The following is a 19,271-nucleotide window of genomic DNA, read 5'->3' as shown; positions in this document are numbered from 1 at the left end:
AACTTCGGTGACTCTTGTAGATCTCAGCGGAACATTTTCCCAGCTAGTGGAACTGTTGCGAGCGGCATACTGCTGCAAGGTTCGTCGATCTTGAGGGACAAACCAGTAAATGTTCGGAAAAGAACGGTAAGACTAAATTCTCGTGATTTAGTGCATGGGCACCAGAAAGTTTCGAGGGAAGAAGAAAGCGTAGCATTACGCGAAGAACTAAATTTGTGAGTTGCATTACGTTGGGAGAGGAAAGTGGAAACTCCTGTCAATGACATGTGCGGTGGTATCTTATGTGGGCTTAGCGTTAGCATAGATTTATGAGAGCGTTTTCGACAAACAGTTCCGGCTGATATACAGGAATAGACGGTTAAGAAACCATTAGATAGATGAAAAGCGATGCAGAAAATGAGAAATGAATGAACATACACAATTTACTGTTAACAGATGATTTTTATGGGTAATTTATTAAGAGAATGAGTTCTCTGATATTATTTTGGTTTGTTCCATATTTGTTGTTGGTGGTATAAAGGAGTTCATTATTTCGTATGCCCAACGGCCTTGCCGCCGTAGTGACACCTGTACCCGTCAGACGACCAAAGGTAAAAGCTGTCGACCTGGGCTAGCACTTGGATGGGTGACCGACCAGGTCTGCCGAGCGCTGTTCGCAAGCGGCGTGCGCACTCAGCCCTTGTGAGAGCAACTGAGGAGCTAATTGATTGAGTCGTGAAATGTGATAACGGCCGGGAGAGCGGTGTGCAGTCCACATGCTGCTCCATATCCGCATCCGTAGAAACCTATCGGCTGAGGGTGACACGGTGCTTCATCGGTACCGTTGGGCGTTCCGAAGCCTGTTCGGACGGAGTTATTTTCTGTGAACGTTTCTTGTGATTAGTGGTAGGAATATGTTTTCAGTGATTGACATATTTTGTTAATGCCGTTTCAGATTCTTTTCTTGTGCTGTAATGCACCGATGAGATCAAACATAGTACGCTTGAGCGGTTATTTCTGTCACGATAGTAACGGATTTACTTGAGTTGCAGCACGTTGGAGATTTGACAGTGGGTAAGTGCACATGTAAGAGTCAGTGTTATCAGTTGTTATCTTTTTGTGTACTTGAAATAATGTTATTTTGTTATAAGTAATTATTGGGAACTAGTTTTGGACTATCTGTCGATCATGAAACAGAGCTAAGTGGGAAATTGTTTTATGAAAACAATGTGTTAGGGAAATTTTGTTAAGAGGGAAACATTATTCGTAATTATTTATACGAGGAGTCAATTAAATATATTAGGTTTACACGGAGTTGTGGCAAGTGTAACTACTTTGCTGATCGATTTATTCACAAGTAGTTTTTACGGAATGATAAACAAGAGTGAAGAATCTGGTATCATTACTGCGCTAGTTAGCAAGGGTACATTTAAAGACGTTATTGGTCATGTTTCAATAAGAAGCGAGAGGGGCTGATATTACACATTATGTATACAGTCAATGAAACTGACAGTCTTAAGGAAATATACTGTACACAGCTATCTCTTTGGGCATGTATGTAGAGTCTTGCAAAATTACTCTAAGATCCAGAGACAGGACCTCCGAGAGAAGGGAGCTGTGTAGCACCACCGTTATTTTTTGGCGCAACTGAATAAAGTTAAGAATCTTACAAGGCTATTGCAAAACGGAATAGAAACCGGTGAGCACGAAGCGGAACAGAATACCATTACATCAGACGCAGAAAAGCCACTGGTCAATTTTCGCATGACGGTCCGAGACGATGGCCAGCAACAAAATAACGGCGATACAGAAGAAAGAAATAGCGGCTACGACATCGCTTGGCCGGTTGCCACACCTCCCAGCTCTGGGCTCGCTTTTGAGCGTGTGCGCGGGGAGGTGGTGCTTTGGCGAAACAAAAGCCAGCACTGTAGCTGTATAAACACCAATCATTTTAGCCAAAGAGATGGCAGTGTGACAGCACCATCTACCAGGTAAGGTACGTAGCGTTCGATAGGACGATATGGTCGTGCATGAAGACTCTAGGATTTGGCATCCGCCAATCGTAGTAGGGGATAATTGCAACTAAAGGGCCACCTCTGGATTAGCTTCAGACACAGCTGAAGGAAAGGTCATTGCGGCTGCTAGCCGCCTCCACATGGATGGGCAATCTAATTCTGTATGCTTCACCTCACGAGGACGGACACCAATGTTGGGAGAAGCCTTCCTCTGCAAGGATCACAGCAGGATACTGCGCACTTTGGTGCGCCCTGCATTGAACAGCAGGGCGATGCCCGGAGGGATTACGTGCTGCCGTGACCTCCGCACATCAGCATTCCCGCCTAGCCACCAGCGTCATAATTGGCCACTGGCTCGCTATTGCATTAATGCAGCCACACTCGCTGCTGCCAGCATTCGCCCAGGTGGGTGTTGCCACACAGAGTGGCATAGTTTGCTCTTCAGTATAATGTATGACTATTATTAATGTTCCCGTGAGCGAATATCGGTCACCATCCTGACAACAACCCACTCGCTTAACGTAACGCTGCCAGGGGTCACCTACCAAAGGCCTCTATACTGCAAAGTAAGAGAATCTAAGCGGATATACACAATGAGTGGTTTTACTTGCATTTACTGTACAAATAGCTATTGTAAGTTACGACAGCACGGCCAGTTTTATGTACTTTAGCCTCTGGTTACAATCTTATAACCATACATTTGCAGAGTATGCACATACTTTTTAAGATGTCGTATTAATAGAATTTATATAGCCTGTAGACACATGGCAATATCAACATATTGTAAAGTTTTCGCGAGCGAAGAAAGCCCTCAGAAAATTTTCTTGCCTTTCCTCATCTCTTCTTCATCAGGATTTCGGAAAGACAGAATGTGGCAGCCACTGATTGGCTGAGGTAAGGAATTAGTGTACGAAAATTCAAATTATTTTAAATAATCGTACTATGAAAATGATAAATTTCTTAAAGTGGATTACATAAGAAAACCCAGTTCATTGATCCTCAATGCCAACTTGTTTATTAATAGTAAACTTCAAAAATGGTTAAAATGGCTCTTAGCACTATGGTACTTAACTTCTGAGGTCATCAGTCCCCTAGAACTTAGAACTACCTAAACTTAACTAACCTAAGGACATCACACACATCCATGACCGAGGCAGGATTCGAACCTAAGACCGTAGCGCAGACTATAGCACCTAGAACCGCTCGGCCACCCCGGCCGACAATGGTACACTTAACCCTGTATGCACACCATAAGCGGCATACACTACGGGGTCTGTCGAGCAGCAATCAATGCATCATTGGACTCTGCCGAATCCGAGGGCGAGTGAGTAGTAGTTCTTGTTGCCGTAGTGGGCTGCAGGAGGTACAGAATGGCGAGTTGTCGCTTTTACCAATCACAAATTACGGTCCGTCGCTTCCAGCCAGTACCTCAGCAGGATATACCAAAGGGAGGTGGCAGCCCACCGAGCGACCTGATTTAGAAGGCTCGCTTCTTTTGGTGCCACATAAACTGATTAATTTCCCTGAATTATCATGTCCCTTAGTACCCAGTAGAAGGACATCTCCCTCTTCAGATATTGCAGGAGGACATGGGAGTCTCGTGGCTATGTAAATTAGTTGAAACGTTGAAGGGTATTTTGGGAGTCGGAACAGGCGAGGATTTTCTCCCTACAGATATGTCCCAACTAGTCCAGTGCCCTCAAGATTGCATGTTCCTCTGTATCATATATAATAGACTCGTTTAGTAAACGAACCTTGAGGACACAGTCTGAGAAGTTGAGAGCGTCCCTGCTTCGAGCCTTCGGTAGGCACACTGATAAGCCAAAACGTTATGACCACTTCCCGCCGAGGCGAAGAACGCCACCTGGCGTCGGGGTCACGTGACGCTATACGAAAGATGTGTAGACATGGACGGGGATAGCGAAGTTATTGGCAGCAAATGGGGAAATCCATTGAGATAAGCAACTCTGACAAAGGCAGATTATTATTGCGCAGAGCTGTGAACGAGTATTTCGAAAACGGTGAAGTTACTGAATGTTCACGTGCCACTCTCGTGATGATATACCGAAAGACGTAGAAGGACAGAGAAACTACCACTAGGCGCTAAATCGTTGGATGTCCACGACTCTTCACTGAACGCGGGGTTCGGAGGCTTTGTAAAGTAGGATAGATAGGGATATGCGGCACATCTGTCAGAAGATCACAATGCTGGTGCACGCGCAGGTTTTTCTGAGCACACTGTTCATCGTACATTGTTGAACATGGAGCTCCACAGCGCACCACCTATATGTCTTCACATGTATACCCAACGATCATCGTCAACTGGATATCGAGATTCAACCTTCGATCAATGGGAACGTGTCGGCTCTTCGGATGAGTCACATTTTTGCTGCGCTAGGTCGATGGTCGTCTCCACAAACGCCGTCATCGTGGTGAAAGCCGGCTCGAAACGTGCAGCGCGCTACGGACGCAGGGTGATGGGAGCAGTGTTATGCTACGCGAGACACTCTCTTGCGTTTGCGTGGGACCTTTTGTGGTATCGAAGTCACGCTGGCAGCTGCGAACCAACTGCGTCCCTTGAAGCTTGATGTTTTCTCCTATGGCGATGTCATCTTTCAGCCGTATAAATGTCCGTGTCTCGGAACCAGGACCGTGCTACAGTGGTTTGAGGAGCATTAAAGCGAATTCAAGTTCATGTCTCGGCGACTAAATTCGCTTGATGTAAATCCTATGGAACCTATTTGGGTCGCTATCGGGCGCCGTCGCCACGTACGCAAATCAGCGTCCCATTATTTACGCTAATTATATGACCTGTATGTAGACATCTAATTCCATATACGTCCAAGAACCTTCTAAAAACCGTCCGATCCCTGATATGCAGAACCAGTGAAGCATGTCGTTCCCAAGACGGACAAACGATCTATTTAGCAGTTGGTGATAATGTTCTGGCTCATCAGTGTATAACTACACAGCTGTGGTGTTCATTCAGAATTTCATTAAAACTAAAAACACGCGTATCAGTGCTGTCCCTCCTGTACCACAAAGTCTAAAATACTTCTCGGCGCCTTAGGTAGCCAGCTGCGAAGTGAGGTCCATCCCTGGCTTTGTGTTGGTATTTGACCGACACTAGGTGCTGCCAAATTAATCTTTGCATGGATCCCAAAAGGGCCTTTGTTCGCACATGATTTGAAAATATTGTTTGCGCGGGAGGTCGAGCAACGGTTTGGTATGATTCGTGTGGAGCAGCAGAGAACCGGTAAGCCAGTCACACCATAAAGATTTGCCGCCGAACGTAAGGTGGTAGGTCCCCAGCGTCAACACCACAGATGCCAGGTACAGGACTTGACTTCTAGGCACCTGTGACAAGGGTGATCACATTGAGATGAATAGCAACAAGAATCTTGAAATGACTAGGTCCCGTTGATCTGTACTCTAACCAGGGTAGTAAAGAAGGTTTATAAAACCAGAGAAGACACGGGCATGCCGCTCCCCATGAGCTGTGACTAGGACACTTGAAAATATTCAGTATTTTGAAGTAAGTTGTTTTTCTGTTACTTAGGTATGGTAGCCACGACAATTTCATTTGAAATATGAGGCGCAGGAACCTCCCTTAGAAACAGTGTTCTTGGTTTTCAGGTCAGGTACATTAAAAAGGCCACAGGAATGGTTAAAATAACGTGTAGAAAATCTAGAATGAGCAAGAGCAGCCAACTCTTCCAAAATTTTGATGGTACGATGCAACTGGTGAGTTGGTGTAGTTGGACCAAGTGTTTTGAATAGTTCTCTCTACGAAACTTTTTCAATACGTTTGGTAGTACGTACTGAAAAACAACACAAGTACATACGCTAGTTATGTGGATTCTGACCACTAACGAGTCAAGTGACCACCATACCTTGTCAGTGATATGTACTTTAACTATTTAGAAATTTACTTTTACGTGTCACTGCTTTCCACCGTCTTACTTTTACGTGTCACTGCTTTCTACCGTCACATCCAACTATGAAGGTGTTAAACATCACAATAGGTTGTCACCAGTCACCCTAGCGGCCCTGAAAACTGTGAATTTGACATTAATATAGTTGGTTTACGGCTATTTTTTTTACTATCATCCACTACACACCTATACCTTAAGTGTGTGAGGCGTGTTTTACCGCAAAAGCGTGTTTTTTTTTAAACTAATATGTTCTGTACTTTCCAAGTTTAGCTGAAACTGCCCCAGATATGGGGAGCTATACTTACCTGTTACCACTTCTCCTCGCCCATTCTCACAAATAAAGTTGGTAGGGGTGTATGACCACCATGGTACTAACTCAACTTTGCGCCTATGTAACACCCGTTTGGTGCAAAATGTGAATACATAACATAATATATGAAAGAACATGAAACGTAAAAATGTTTGAGCACAAGATTCTTCCGAAAATAAAAAGCCCTAAAATGATAGACGGATAGTACAGACTGAGAGGCAAGGGGCAGTTGTACAGGGGTAACGAACGCCTATTGATCATGGATGGATCAAGATTAACGAGGATTATTTTTCATTCTGAGCAACAGACCCGAAACCTCTTACAAACGGTTCAGGGAAGTAAAGAGGGGCCTCAGTAGCTTTGGAGGGAAACAGCAGTAAATTTCTAAATATTTAAAGTACATATCACTGACAAAGAATTTCAAAGGCTTCCGCAATGAGCAGGAGTAGAGCAGTGGCTTCACAGAGAAGAGGAGACAGGGAGTCATACAGGGAACGAAACGATTTTGGGCTGCAAAAAGGCTTCCAGAAATGCCTCATAGTAAAGCACAGTGCCGAACGGCACGGCTACTTCCTACAGTACCAGTGATCGTGGTTACTGGGAAGTGCGTCACTGGTGGGACCAGATGGCGCCTGCTGCAGACACGTCGTGTTGACTGCTAGCACCGCCACTGTTGAACTGGGAAAAGAAGCGGCCGGCGGCGAGGAGTAGGCTGTATCCATTAATTGGGACATAAAGTCACGCAGTAAGAGTGCGAATATACCGCAAATCAATAGGAGTACCGCACAAGTGCTGTTTTGTTCACCAAACAAGAAGCCACCAGCTGATAAACCAATGACTTTATTTGACGGCTTTCGGGTAGAACCGTTCCTCAGAGTGGCATGACTATTTTGGTAATCATGTACAGAGTGCAGCACCTAAAACTTGCATCTCAAATATTGCGGAAACGGGAAGCACTATTGATGTGTGATTTTCACAGAATAGTTTGGCAGTCAGTGGCTTGTACTACTCGAGAGTCAACAGATTGTAATAACACTTAGAAAAGTATACATATGAAAATAGTAACTGTTCTCGAAAGAACAGATACCACTGATGACCGTGCAACTTCTCTAGAATAAATGATAATTAACTGAAACCCTCAGCTGCCGAGGGGTGTTGTTGATATACCTCGATGGAGACAGCTGAAGATGTGTGTCCTGACCAGTACTCGAACCCGGGAACTCTTGCTTACATAGCAGATCAGCTGTCCCAATCGACGTATATCAACAACACCTGTCGGCAGCTGAGGGTTTCAATTATTTATTCAAGAGAAGCTGCACTGTCATCAGTGGTATCTGTTCTTTCGAGAACAGTTACTATCTTCATATACGTATATAGTTAAAGGCTACCGAGCCATTGACCTTCGTCTGTGCGAATGCGCACAGGTTGTCAGAAATCTTACGGGAATCGTCACCTTAGTGTGCGCGAGTAATGTGTGGATGGGCCAATACCTATTAGGTACATTACACACGCAAATTGTGGGCCGTTGGGAATGTGGGTCCCACGGGAAGCGTGCAAGGGATAAGTCCCTGCATTCGCGCTATTAATCTGTGTCCTCGGTGGCTCAGATGGATTACAATTATATGCCGGCACGGTAACTCATCGTGTTCAGTCAGGGGGCTCGTTGTAACAAAAAAAATGAGTTAATGCATTAACGACGAACTGAAACAGGCGTCTTGCGACGTCCGCCCCGAGCAGATATAACGAACGAAAATGAACAAAATGAGATTTAAAAAAAAATGGGTAGAGCGTCTGCCATGTAAACAGGAGATCCCCGGTCGGGGCACACATTTTCAGCTGTTCCCATCGAGGTATATCAACAACACCTGTCGGCAGCTCAGGGTTTCAGTTAATTATCACTTAGAAAAGTATTTTTTGCGAACATTTGGTTTTCAGTGGAACAATACCTGTTGACATCGAGAAGCTGAAAGTGGGTTAAATTAGAGTGTTTGTGGTGTTTGTTGCAAGATGACTGCTAGTGATAAAGTATTTTGAATAGTTCTCACTCCGAAACTTGTACAATACATAGTACGTACTGAAAAACAACACATGTGCATGCGCTAGTTATGTGGATTCTGACCACTAACGAGACAAGTGACCACCATAGTTTGTAATCAATATGACCAACGACAGCAGCAATACGCGCTTCCAGTCTGCTATGGAATGAGTGCTGCACATACGCTGTCATTTTAGCGCAGATTTCCGATCAGTCTGCAGTAACATGTGGTTGTATATCATTGGGTGCAGTTGATACGTCCTTGTGGACAGTGTCTTTCAGCTTTCCTCACAGAAAAAGTTTTCTTGGCGTCAAATCCGGGAAACAGGAGGCAAAGGTGCTTAGGGAACCATTCGTGAAGACATGCTGTAGTACTACATGCATTATGGGCTGAGCAGCCGTCGTGTTGGTACCATAGCATTCTCCTAGGCTGCAACAGTAGAAGATGGTCTGCTACGTGGCTGTGATACTTGTGCACGTTCAGTATACTGTCTGTGAGAAACCGGTCTCTAGGCTGACGGCTCACAATCTCACAGCCTTTGATTACACTCCGTGAATTCTGACGTTCCGCCTGACGAGGGCAGTGAGGACTGTCAACGGACCAATAGCGCATATTTCGGTGGTTTACTTGGCCATCATTGGTAAATGTATCTTCATAACTAAACAGGGTAAATGATACATCTGGAGAATCCTGTCATAAACCCCATATAAAGAAGTTGACACCAATGTCATGATTGCTTCCATGTAGTTGTTGATGGAGAGAAATATGATAGGGGCGCAATCTATGTCGATGAAGAAAGCGCAGGTCACTTTTCTGGCTCATGCCACTTTATCGAGCTATTGCAGAGGAGCTACCTTGCGGATCAACTGCAACATCAGTAACATTAATTTCCCCCTCTTACGTCATCACTTGTTCCCTTGTGTTAAGTACACTACCACCTTCATGTAACTTTTTGAAGAGGCTGATAAATAACTGCAGAGGTAGTTGACGTCTGATAGGGATATCTTTCCGCATACAGCATACAAGAGCGACTCGCATTCTTCCTATACTTTCCATACACCATGAGTATTTCGGATTTTTCTGCTGCATGGACCTACTGCTTTTACTGTCACACGCTGACTAGCAAGTCGCAGTGCACTCAAGGAACTCACAAGAACACTGTAAGCAAACATATCAATATCGTATCCTGCAACCACGCAGGCTGAATGACACAAACAAGTGCTGATGTGGAAACTTTTCGAAATACGATATCTTGTAAACGACTCGGACTAAAATCCTGCAACAAACACCACTGACAATATAATGTTTCCTACTTTTACTCTGTTAATGTCAATAGGCATTGTTCCAATGAAAAAGTATATGTTTGCACAAAATTACACTTTACAAATATTATTAGTCTGATTATTGGCTAAATGTACAAGCCCCTAACTATCGACCCATTCTGTGAAAAACCGCACATCAATAGCGCTTCCCATCTACAAAGTATTTGCTGTGAAAGTTTGAGGTGACGCACCCTGTATGCATAGAGACAGTAAGTAACAAACGTTGCTATCAGTGCAGGATGAGTGTAGCTGTAGCAGTCGCTAAGTCTGAGTTCTTGGAGCGCGACAGAAGACACCTCAGGTTGGAGCTCACTCCAAGGGGCTCTGGTGCCAAATGAGCTGACGGTGAGCAAGGATGGTGTTACAATGTGGACGTCAGTATGTTGCAGTGGCTGCTGTCGTTCCCCTTTCAGACGCACATCACTGCGTTTTTTACAATTAACGGTGACAAGCTGGTGGCCTGTTGTTTAAGGCTGTGCACGGTGTTACGTCTGAACGTTCACTAATTTTGGCCATTTCTTAGTAATATTGTGAATGAAAGAATGCGAGGGCTGGGTGATGGCTTGTCTGTGTTTATGGCACGCAGGGAGTGCGACAGCGTGTATTGTTTGAAGTAACGGGACTGGCAGGTCAGTACATGCCACGGGCGTGATTAAGCGTATTATATAAAGATGGATTTGACGAAGAAACGAGCAGTCTTGGTTGTAGGGTTGCAGTTATCACCGATCTACCACGAAGGAGTTATACAAACGGGACCAACATCGGTAGATATGACGTACATGTGGCATCAAACAAATGATTAGAGTTTCGGAAATAAATGATGATTTATTCAAGAGAAAGCGATTAACAAATGGAGCAAGTCAATAATGCTTTCGTCCACCTTGGGCCTTTATGCGAACAGTTTGGCACTGTTTGATACAGTTGGATTTCCTGAGGAATATCGTGCCAAACTGTATTCAACTGCTTCGTTAGATCGTCAAAATCCCGAGCTGGTTGGAGGACGCTGTTCATAATGCTCTGAACGGTGTCAGCTGTAAAGAAATCTGGCGACCTTGCTGGCCAAGGTAGGATTTGGCACACATGAAGGCAAGCAATGGATACTATCGGCGTCTGCAGGCGGGCGTTATCTTGCTGAATGTCAGCCCGGGATAGCTGCCATGATGGGCAAGAAAAGGGGCGTAGTATACCGTCGACGTACCTCTGTGCTGCAAGAGTGCCGGGGATGACAACCAAGGGGTCCTGCTGTAGAAAGAAACGGCAGTCCAAGCAATCACTCCTTATTTTTGTATGTCCATCCTTTTGGCAGGAGGTCTTTGGGACGACGGCCGGTTACTATTGTGAGACAATAAAACGCCTACAACCGTGCTTACGACTTTATTTGTTTAGTTGCAACCTGTTTCGGCGCCTCAATGCGCCTTCATCAGGCCGTAGTTGACGCGGAAGGGGTTGATATGGTAGTTGGCAGTTGATGGTTAGAGTAATGAAACCTAAGTTTTCAAATTATGTGCATATCCAGTTATTGTGGCCACTGACGCGATATATATAGGGATTGTATCAGCCCGTTCCGCACCAACTGCAGTCTAAAGATGGCGCACTGAAGTGCCGAAACTGGTTGCAACAAAATAAATACAATCAGAAGGACGGCTGTAGGCGTTTTACTGTCTCACAATTACTCATGATGGTCGGGCCGTGTGGGCGGCGACAGTCAGGTTCCTATCCCACCGCTATCTGGGGCGTCTCCAGATACGGCTTCGCTGCACTTCAGGACACAGTGCGAGGTGGGAGTAATCACTGAAGACTATTCTACTCCGTTAAATGAGACAACGGACTGATATAAATGTGTGTAGACGCCCATGACAGCGCTGGGATACCAATCTGGCATATGGCCTGACAACCAGGAATGAAGGTCCGGGGTGCCACTTCTTTTCATAGCCGCAACCCATTGGTTGTCATCTAGAGGCACACTTGTAGCACAGCGGTACGTTGACGATGTACTACGCCCCGGTTTGTTGGCTCTCATGGAAAGCCATCCTACTCCATTTCAGCAAAATCATGGCCGTCCGTACACGGCGAGAATTTCTAACGCTTGTCTTCGTGCTTGCTAACCTCTGCCTTGTCCGGTAAGGTCACCGGATATCTCCCAAATTGAGTGGGTTCGGAGTATTATCGGCAGAACACACCAACCATTTTTGATTTTTGATGATCTAACGCGCCAGTTGGATAGAATTTTACACCATGTCCCTCAGGAGGTCATCCAACAACTCTATCAAACAGTGCAAAGCCGAATAATTACTTTGACTTCAGAATACCCTAATAAACATTCGGACAATACAATATATAATACATATTCACAGCAAATGATAACAACCAAACAGTTGCAGGATTAAGATTTATTGAAATCGTTGACCACGGTTTCGGTATATCTAAATATACCTTTATGAGAAGCAAAAATACACTAAAATCATTTCCTCCAGTGAAAATGCATAAAACGAGGACTTCAGTAAATATTTATCCTGTAGCTGTTTGGATGTTATCATTTACCGTGAAGATTTTCAACAGTTGCTGCTTGAGTCATGTTTAAAATTTTGATATAATACATATGTCATATACTAAGAGAAAACGGTGTTCGCAAAAACTTCTAAAAGTTCGCGACCGATTTACTTCAAATTTTTACACGTTTCTCTAATAAGCATCCAGATGGACATAGGATACATATACGAATGAATAAATACTTTGCAGAGAAATTCACGGTAGAAACTTGAAAGACTTGTAGAGGGGAGTAAGTACATAGTATTTTGAATAGGAACCCATGTCCGAAAACATCAACCAACGACGCTAAAGAGCATCAAAGTCATAGGCGACGACGCCTGTAAATGTATGTATATATAGCGTGATTGTGTGATGATGTTACAAACTTAAAACGATGATGGAGTGGGATAAATGTATTAACTTGAGGCAAGGGTCCCTGTAGCGGAAACGAGCGAGTCGGCAGTTACAAACGCAAAACCGTTCTGATATCCCTGGCAGTGGAATACGTGAACCAGTACTGTTGCTGCCAAAACTGTAGGGTAAGTAAATTTCATAGGTAGTAGTATGGACCAAAACATGAACAAATGTCTTCTAAATATGGTCTGTAAAATGCATATCTTAGGAGCTACCGGCCTTTGTACAACAGAGATGCTGTATTTCACACTAGCGAAGATGAAAAAGTGCTCATAGCCCCTAGTGCATGTTCACTGCACGTTTCTTCTTAGTCTGGTCTATACTACCACTTCTCGAAGTTGAATGTCTTACATTCATTGCACAAACAGTATCGGTAGACGTATTCCGCTGGTAGAGGTATCACAATGATTTTCGCTTGTAATTTTCGACTCGTTTTTTCCGAATCAGAGACCCTTACCTCACATTGATACATTTATACTTCTCCATCATCCTTGAAAGCTTGTAACGTCCTCACGGATTCACCATGTACACACATTCATTTACAGGCGCCGCTGACTATAATTTTCACGTTCTGTAGTATCGTTGGTTGACGTTTCAAGGCATGGGTTTTCTATTCAAAATACTGTGTACACACTTGCCTCTACACGTACTAGATGTTTGTAACGGAAATTCGAAACACCATGTGTGTAAAAAGAATGTAATAGGAAAATGTTTTAACATAAATTTTGGAAAGTGCTTGACCAGTTTCTTCCAAATATTTATAAGTTACTCTAATAATCTTACGGATGTTACATATTAAAAGTATATAAATATTTATTTAATAGTGAATTGTTGTTACCAAAAATCTGGAAAATTTCTTGACCGTGTTGTTTCAAATTTTTACACGATATATGAATGAAACGGACTGCGAGAAACACATGTTTGTTGTGCAGTGATAATGTGCAGTTTCGTTTTCTTTCTTGCAGTCAATGTTAACTACTATAGCAGAGCATATAAAACATTACAGAGTTCTTTGTCCCATAAGTATTCCTATGTACTTCGTAGGTACTACAAGAAAGAATGCGAAGCAAAAATTGTACACACAAGAATGTGCTGTTTTCTTCCTTTTAGTTGGTTTTACATAAAACAGGGAAGTTGTGTTCATGGCTCTTCGGCTTGTGATTGGAAAACTGCTACGGAATATGAGTAGTCCAAAACTTCATAATCTACACATTTGTAGATTGCAGCTCAACTCCTACCCTGAAAAAACCAGTAGCTGGAATTTCCCATCCATTTAAAGTGACTACAATTCCAAATCAAGGTTTCACTTGCAGTACCAATAAACAAACCTCAAAGTCAAGAGTGTGATGAGTTCTGTTGCAAATCGGTCTGTGGTAGGGGCCTGGGATCAGGGTCTTCCGCACTATATTTCCGTACTATTTTTTAGGTATTACCGGAGAAACTAGCAGTGCACCTGCAGATTTTAAGCAGCCAGTGGACACTAAAGTGTAGGAAAAATGTATATCGTTTAATCTTTAGTCACAATTTTTAGTCTGCCTATGGGGCTACTTATACAATTCACTGTTGCACTTTACTGTTGCAGTCTATGCTATGCACTTGCTGTCGTAGACCAAAAGAAAAAATTTTGTATAAATGTTTAGTAAATATAACTTATGATATTATACAGTGTCCTAGGTCTTAGGATTTTTTGTTCGTAGGATGGCCTGATGATAGGTCTGTGTAACGAAACTAAACGCAAGTAAGGTGGTGGTGGTTAGTGTTTAACGTCCCGTCAACAACGAGGTCATTAGAGACGGAGCGCAAGCTCGGGTTAGGGAAGGATTGGGAAGGAAATCGGCCGTGCCCTTTCAAAGGAACCATCCCGGCATTTGCCTCAAACGATTTAGGGAAGTCACGGAAAACCTAAACCAGGATGGCCGAATGAAACGCAAGTAAGGAAAATAAGAGTGGTGACTGTAATATACTTACATTCTTTTGCAAATCGGTCTGGGGTAGGGATGTGGGACATATGTCAGGAATGTGTGAAGTGTCAGCATGCCAGGTGCAGCAGTGGGGCTGCTTATATAGCACGAGACAACCCAGATTAAGCACCACAATAACACAACGAAGCTGTATAGGAGAGCTCTGTCAGGACGTGCAAAACCGTTTCGACATCAGGCCGTGGGTTCCTTGCTCTGAGCGTGACTGGAATAGCGTGTTGACACTAGTGGACCATGAAACAGTATAAGTAACCATTTGTTTTAGTAGAGCCGTAATCAATACGGCATAGAACGTGGGAAAGGCAGCACCACGCCGGACAACTGAGTGATACGAGACAGCACGTTAGCGCTACAGGTTCGGGCCTGCACTGTCACACCATCTGATAGGGCCAAGCTCTCCTCTTGGTATTTCACTACCGGTGGGCTGCCTTCTCTCCCACTCCCGCAGCAAACAGACTCTTGCACTGGAGGGCAGCGGAACACACCGGGGTAGTACAGCTGCCCACTCTTCTTCACTGGTGCGGCCGCCGAGGCGCCTTGCGCCGTCAGTCGGAAGGGTGAGATCCACCACCAGAGGCGAGCAGCCGTGTTCCACTAACTGGGCAACAGCCCATTGCGTAAGCTTCTGGAGTCAGCATCCCTGAGCGCGAACGTTACAGCTAGGTAGACGACAGTTCCCCAGTGCCATGCGTAGTTGCCGCCGCAGGCTGAGAGGGGGCGTGGCCGCCACTTTCACCAATATACTTTTAGTGTAGTGGCTTGAGTGTTAATAAAATTTTTGACTTTTGATGCTGTTTGTCTAAGCTAGCCTATGCTTATCCCTCGTTCGGCGCACCGCTGTGACCAAACTTCGCACAGGAGTGGTCCTTCGAGCTCAAAATGTTTCAGCTGTCTCCTTTGTAGCTAAGACTGAGCTTGTACCATTATGCGAATAACGGTTCCATTTCATATCATCATAAATAGTTAGATCGAGGTGTTTGCATAAGTTGACTAATTCTACACTCCTGGAAATGGAAAAAAGAACACATTGACACCGGTGTGTCAGACCCACCATACTTGCTCCGGACACTGCGAGAGGGCTGTACAAGCAATGATCACACGCACGGCACAGCGGACACACCAGGAAACGCGGTGTTGGCCGTCGAATGGCGCTAGCTGCGCAGCATTTGTGCACCGCCGCCGTCAGTGTCAGCCAGTTTGCCGTGGCATACGGAGCTCCATCGCAATCTTTAACACTAGTGGCATGCCGCGACAGCGTGGACGCGAACCGTACGTGCAGTTGACGGACTTTGAGCGAGGGCGTATAGTGGGCATGCGGGAGGCCGGGTGGACGTACCGCAGAATTGCTCGACACGTGGGGCGTGAGGTCTCCACAGTACATCGATGTTGTCGCTAGTGGTCGGCGGAAGGTGCACGTGCCCGTCGACCTGGGACCGGATCGCAGCGACGCACGGATGCACGCCAAGACCGTAGGATCCTACGCAGTGCCGTAGGGGACCGCACCGCCACTTCCCAGCAAATTAGGTACACTGTTGCTCCTGGGGTATCGGCGAGGACCATTCGCAACCGTCTCCATGAAGCTGGGCTACGGTCCCGCACACCGTTAGGCCGTCTTCCGCTCACGCCCCAACATCGTGCAGCCCGCGACCAGTGGTATCGCGAAAGGCGTGAATGGAGGGACGAATGGAGACGTGTCGTCTTCAGCGATGAGAGTCGCTTCTGCCTTGGTGCCAATGATGGTCGTATGCGTGTTTGGCGCCGTGCAGGTGAGCGCCACAATCAGGACTGCATATACCGAGGCACACAGGGCCAACACCCGGCATCATGGTGTGGGGAGCGATCTCCTACACTGGCCGTACACCTCTGGTGATCGTCGAGGGGACACTGAATAGTGCACGGTACATCCAAACCGTCATCGAACCCATCGTTCTACCATTCCTAGACCGGCAAGGGAACTTGCTGTTGCAACAGGACAATGCACGTCCGCATGTATCCCGTGCCACCCAACGTGCTCTAGAAGGTGTAAGTCAACTACTCTGGCCAGCAAGATCTCCGGATCTGTCCCCCATTGAGCATGTTTGGGACTGGATGAAGCGTCGTCTCACGCGGTCTGCACGTACAGCACGAACGCTGGTCCGACTGAGGCGCCAGGTGGAAATGGCATGGCAAGCCGTTCCACAGGACTACATCCAGGATCTCTACGATCGTCTCCATGGGAGAATAGCAGCCTGCATTGCTGCGAAAGGTGGATATACACTGTACTAGTGCCGACATTGTGCATGCTCTGTTGCCTGTGTCTATGTGCCTGTGGTTCTGTCAGTGTGATCATGTGATGTATCTGACCCTAGGAATGTGTCAATAAAGTTTCCCCTTCCTGGGACAATGAATTCACGGTGTTCTTACTTTAATTTCCAGGAGTGTATTTGCGACTTATTGATGTCACGGCGTAGCAAATCTTTAAGTTTTGTGGAAAGCACAACTTTCAGTTTGTGTAAATTTAAAGCATGGTGCTTATCTTTGCACCAAGGTGAATCTTTTCAAGATCTATCAGATATAACTAGGGCTCCTTTCAAACAGCATCTGCATCATTTTCAAAAACTCTACGGCTACTATTCGTAATCTCTACCAGGTGATTAACAGACAGTATGAAGTACAAAGGTTCACAATACTCTTTCCATGGACACCTCTGTTTGATGACACTCCACCCACGATGACACGCTGCGTACTCTGTAACCTAACAAATAGATTAAAAGCCAGATTGCTAATCATACCTATGATCCAGAGTACTGTTAATACCGCTTGCGCCACGGAAGAAGAAAATGAGCAATTATAGAAAGCAATTGGGAAGTTTCTCCCTCTGCATCTCAACACTTACGCTAGGCCTTAGCGAAATTCATACATTGCACCGTGATTTTAACAACGAATATTTTCTATGAATGAGGGCTTTATTTTCTTACTGCTGGTACTGAAGTTACAGATACTTCTTGTATGAACGTATGACGATTTTTTTCTCGTCTTCCATTTGTACCGCTAGTAATCAATGCACATGTTTTTGTATGTATCTATAAGAGAGATATAGAGAAAGACGGAAGGAGAAAAAAAGAGAGAGAGAATACAGCGATAAACGGGATTGAGGGTCTAAATATTGTGCACCTGACTCATGTTAGCATATTTCCCTGTCATTATTTACGAAGAGCAAACATCGCATCTTCCACTCTTCACATCCAGTTGATTTACTGAGACAGGAAGTTATGTGATTGATTAAATTGAGAGCACTAACTTACAAGTCACAGCTGGGGACTATTGAAAGTGAAGGAGGATAAAATTGTTATTATTATTTCTTTCAAATATTCATTGCCATTGTTACTGGTGCTGCTTTATAAAGATGTCAACCAGTTAATGATAAAATATCCCTATAATTATCTCCCCTATTAACCTATAATCCTCAGAAGAATGGATCAATCCCTATTGTCATTTCGCCTGTGGAGCGGTAAGGGTGAGTATATATATATATATATATATATATATATATATATATATGTGTGTGTGTGTGTGTGGGTGGGTGGGTGGGCGGGTGGGTGGGTGGGTCGATGGGTGGGTACGGGGTTGATGCTTTCAAAATTGATATGTTGAAATGTGGAGAGTATGTAGTACCGTTGAAACACGGTGGAGGTAAGAAGGCAACTTATAGAGTTTAGTAAATCCTGCAGAGTGTCGATGATAACTTGTCTTAATATACGACGTAAGGAAAAAAATAATAAAATTAAGTAGAACGTCGCGTCACCAAGGAATTATTCGAATGGGACGAAAATCGGTAGATATGATGTACACGTACAGGCAAACAGATGACTATAATTAAAAAAAAAAAGAACTTGGATGATCTATTCAACAGAAATATTTTCACAAATTGAGCAAATCAAAAACGCGTTGGTCCACCGCTGTCTCTTATGTAAACAGTTATTCGGCTTCTCGTTGTTTGATAGTGTTGTTGGCTGTCTCCCTGATGGATTTCTTGCCAAACTCTGTCCAGTTGGGGGGGGAGGGAGACATTTACCGACTGTAGCCGAAGCACAAATTGTATATTTTGTACTCCGCGTTGTGTTATCATACATCTGATTTGCTTCCGCTACTCTGAATTTTTAAATACTACCTATGCGTTAATTAGAATATTTCGGGTTTCTTACTGCTATTTTTTCTGGAAGTGCGGAAAGGGGACCAATCACGATGTACTGATACGATACTGGCCACATTCAAGTGGAAATGAGGCAATTAGTTATATATTACGTTGAACACAATTTTTTCCCGTATTTACTGAGCATGCTTAGTCCTTCCAGTCGCTTGTTAATTAGATCACAAGGTTGACATAGCTATTGAAGAGAAAACTTGCTGTAGCTCGAACAGTTTATAGGTAGTTGCGGTTTAATGGTGGCAAGACAGATATACCGTATGCAACGGCCAGACTTACTTGTCTCAGTGTGGCAAATATGCACCTAAGCAGCTCTGTGATTTTGTGTTCAAGCACTTGTAGGATAGTCTTCGCTTCTGGAGGCGATGAACCTTGAATCTGCAACAACAAGGATAAAGAATACGAATTTCAATTGTGTGTGTGGAAACGTGTGGAATAAATTAGGTGTCACAAGGTAATATGAATAATTAACTTAGACTATGCTGAGCTTAGAGTAAAGAATAAATATCACTCGTGTTTGGCAACGGAACTTTTATTAGCGTTTATATGGACCGTGATTAACCTAC

At 44.4% G+C, this 19,271-nt stretch overlaps 1 protein-coding gene across 1 annotated transcript in view; it reads right to left on the bottom strand.

Annotated features, from left to right (window-relative positions):
• LOC126267447 (uncharacterized) overlaps positions 1-19,271 on the bottom strand; it is a 56,270-nt gene that overhangs the window by 6,820 nt on the left and 30,179 nt on the right. Inside the window, exon 4 of the mRNA XM_049972716.1 lies at positions 18,985-19,083. Coding sequence (XP_049828673.1) covers positions 18,985-19,083 — 99 coding nt within the window. The remainder of the gene's footprint in view (positions 1-18,984; positions 19,084-19,271) is intronic.

The sequence above is a fragment of the Schistocerca gregaria genome, chromosome 4, assembly GCF_023897955.1.
Source record: "Schistocerca gregaria isolate iqSchGreg1 chromosome 4, iqSchGreg1.2, whole genome shotgun sequence".
NCBI lineage: Eukaryota > Metazoa > Arthropoda > Insecta > Orthoptera > Acrididae > Schistocerca > Schistocerca gregaria.
This window is presented reverse-complemented; position numbering and strand designations above follow the sequence as displayed.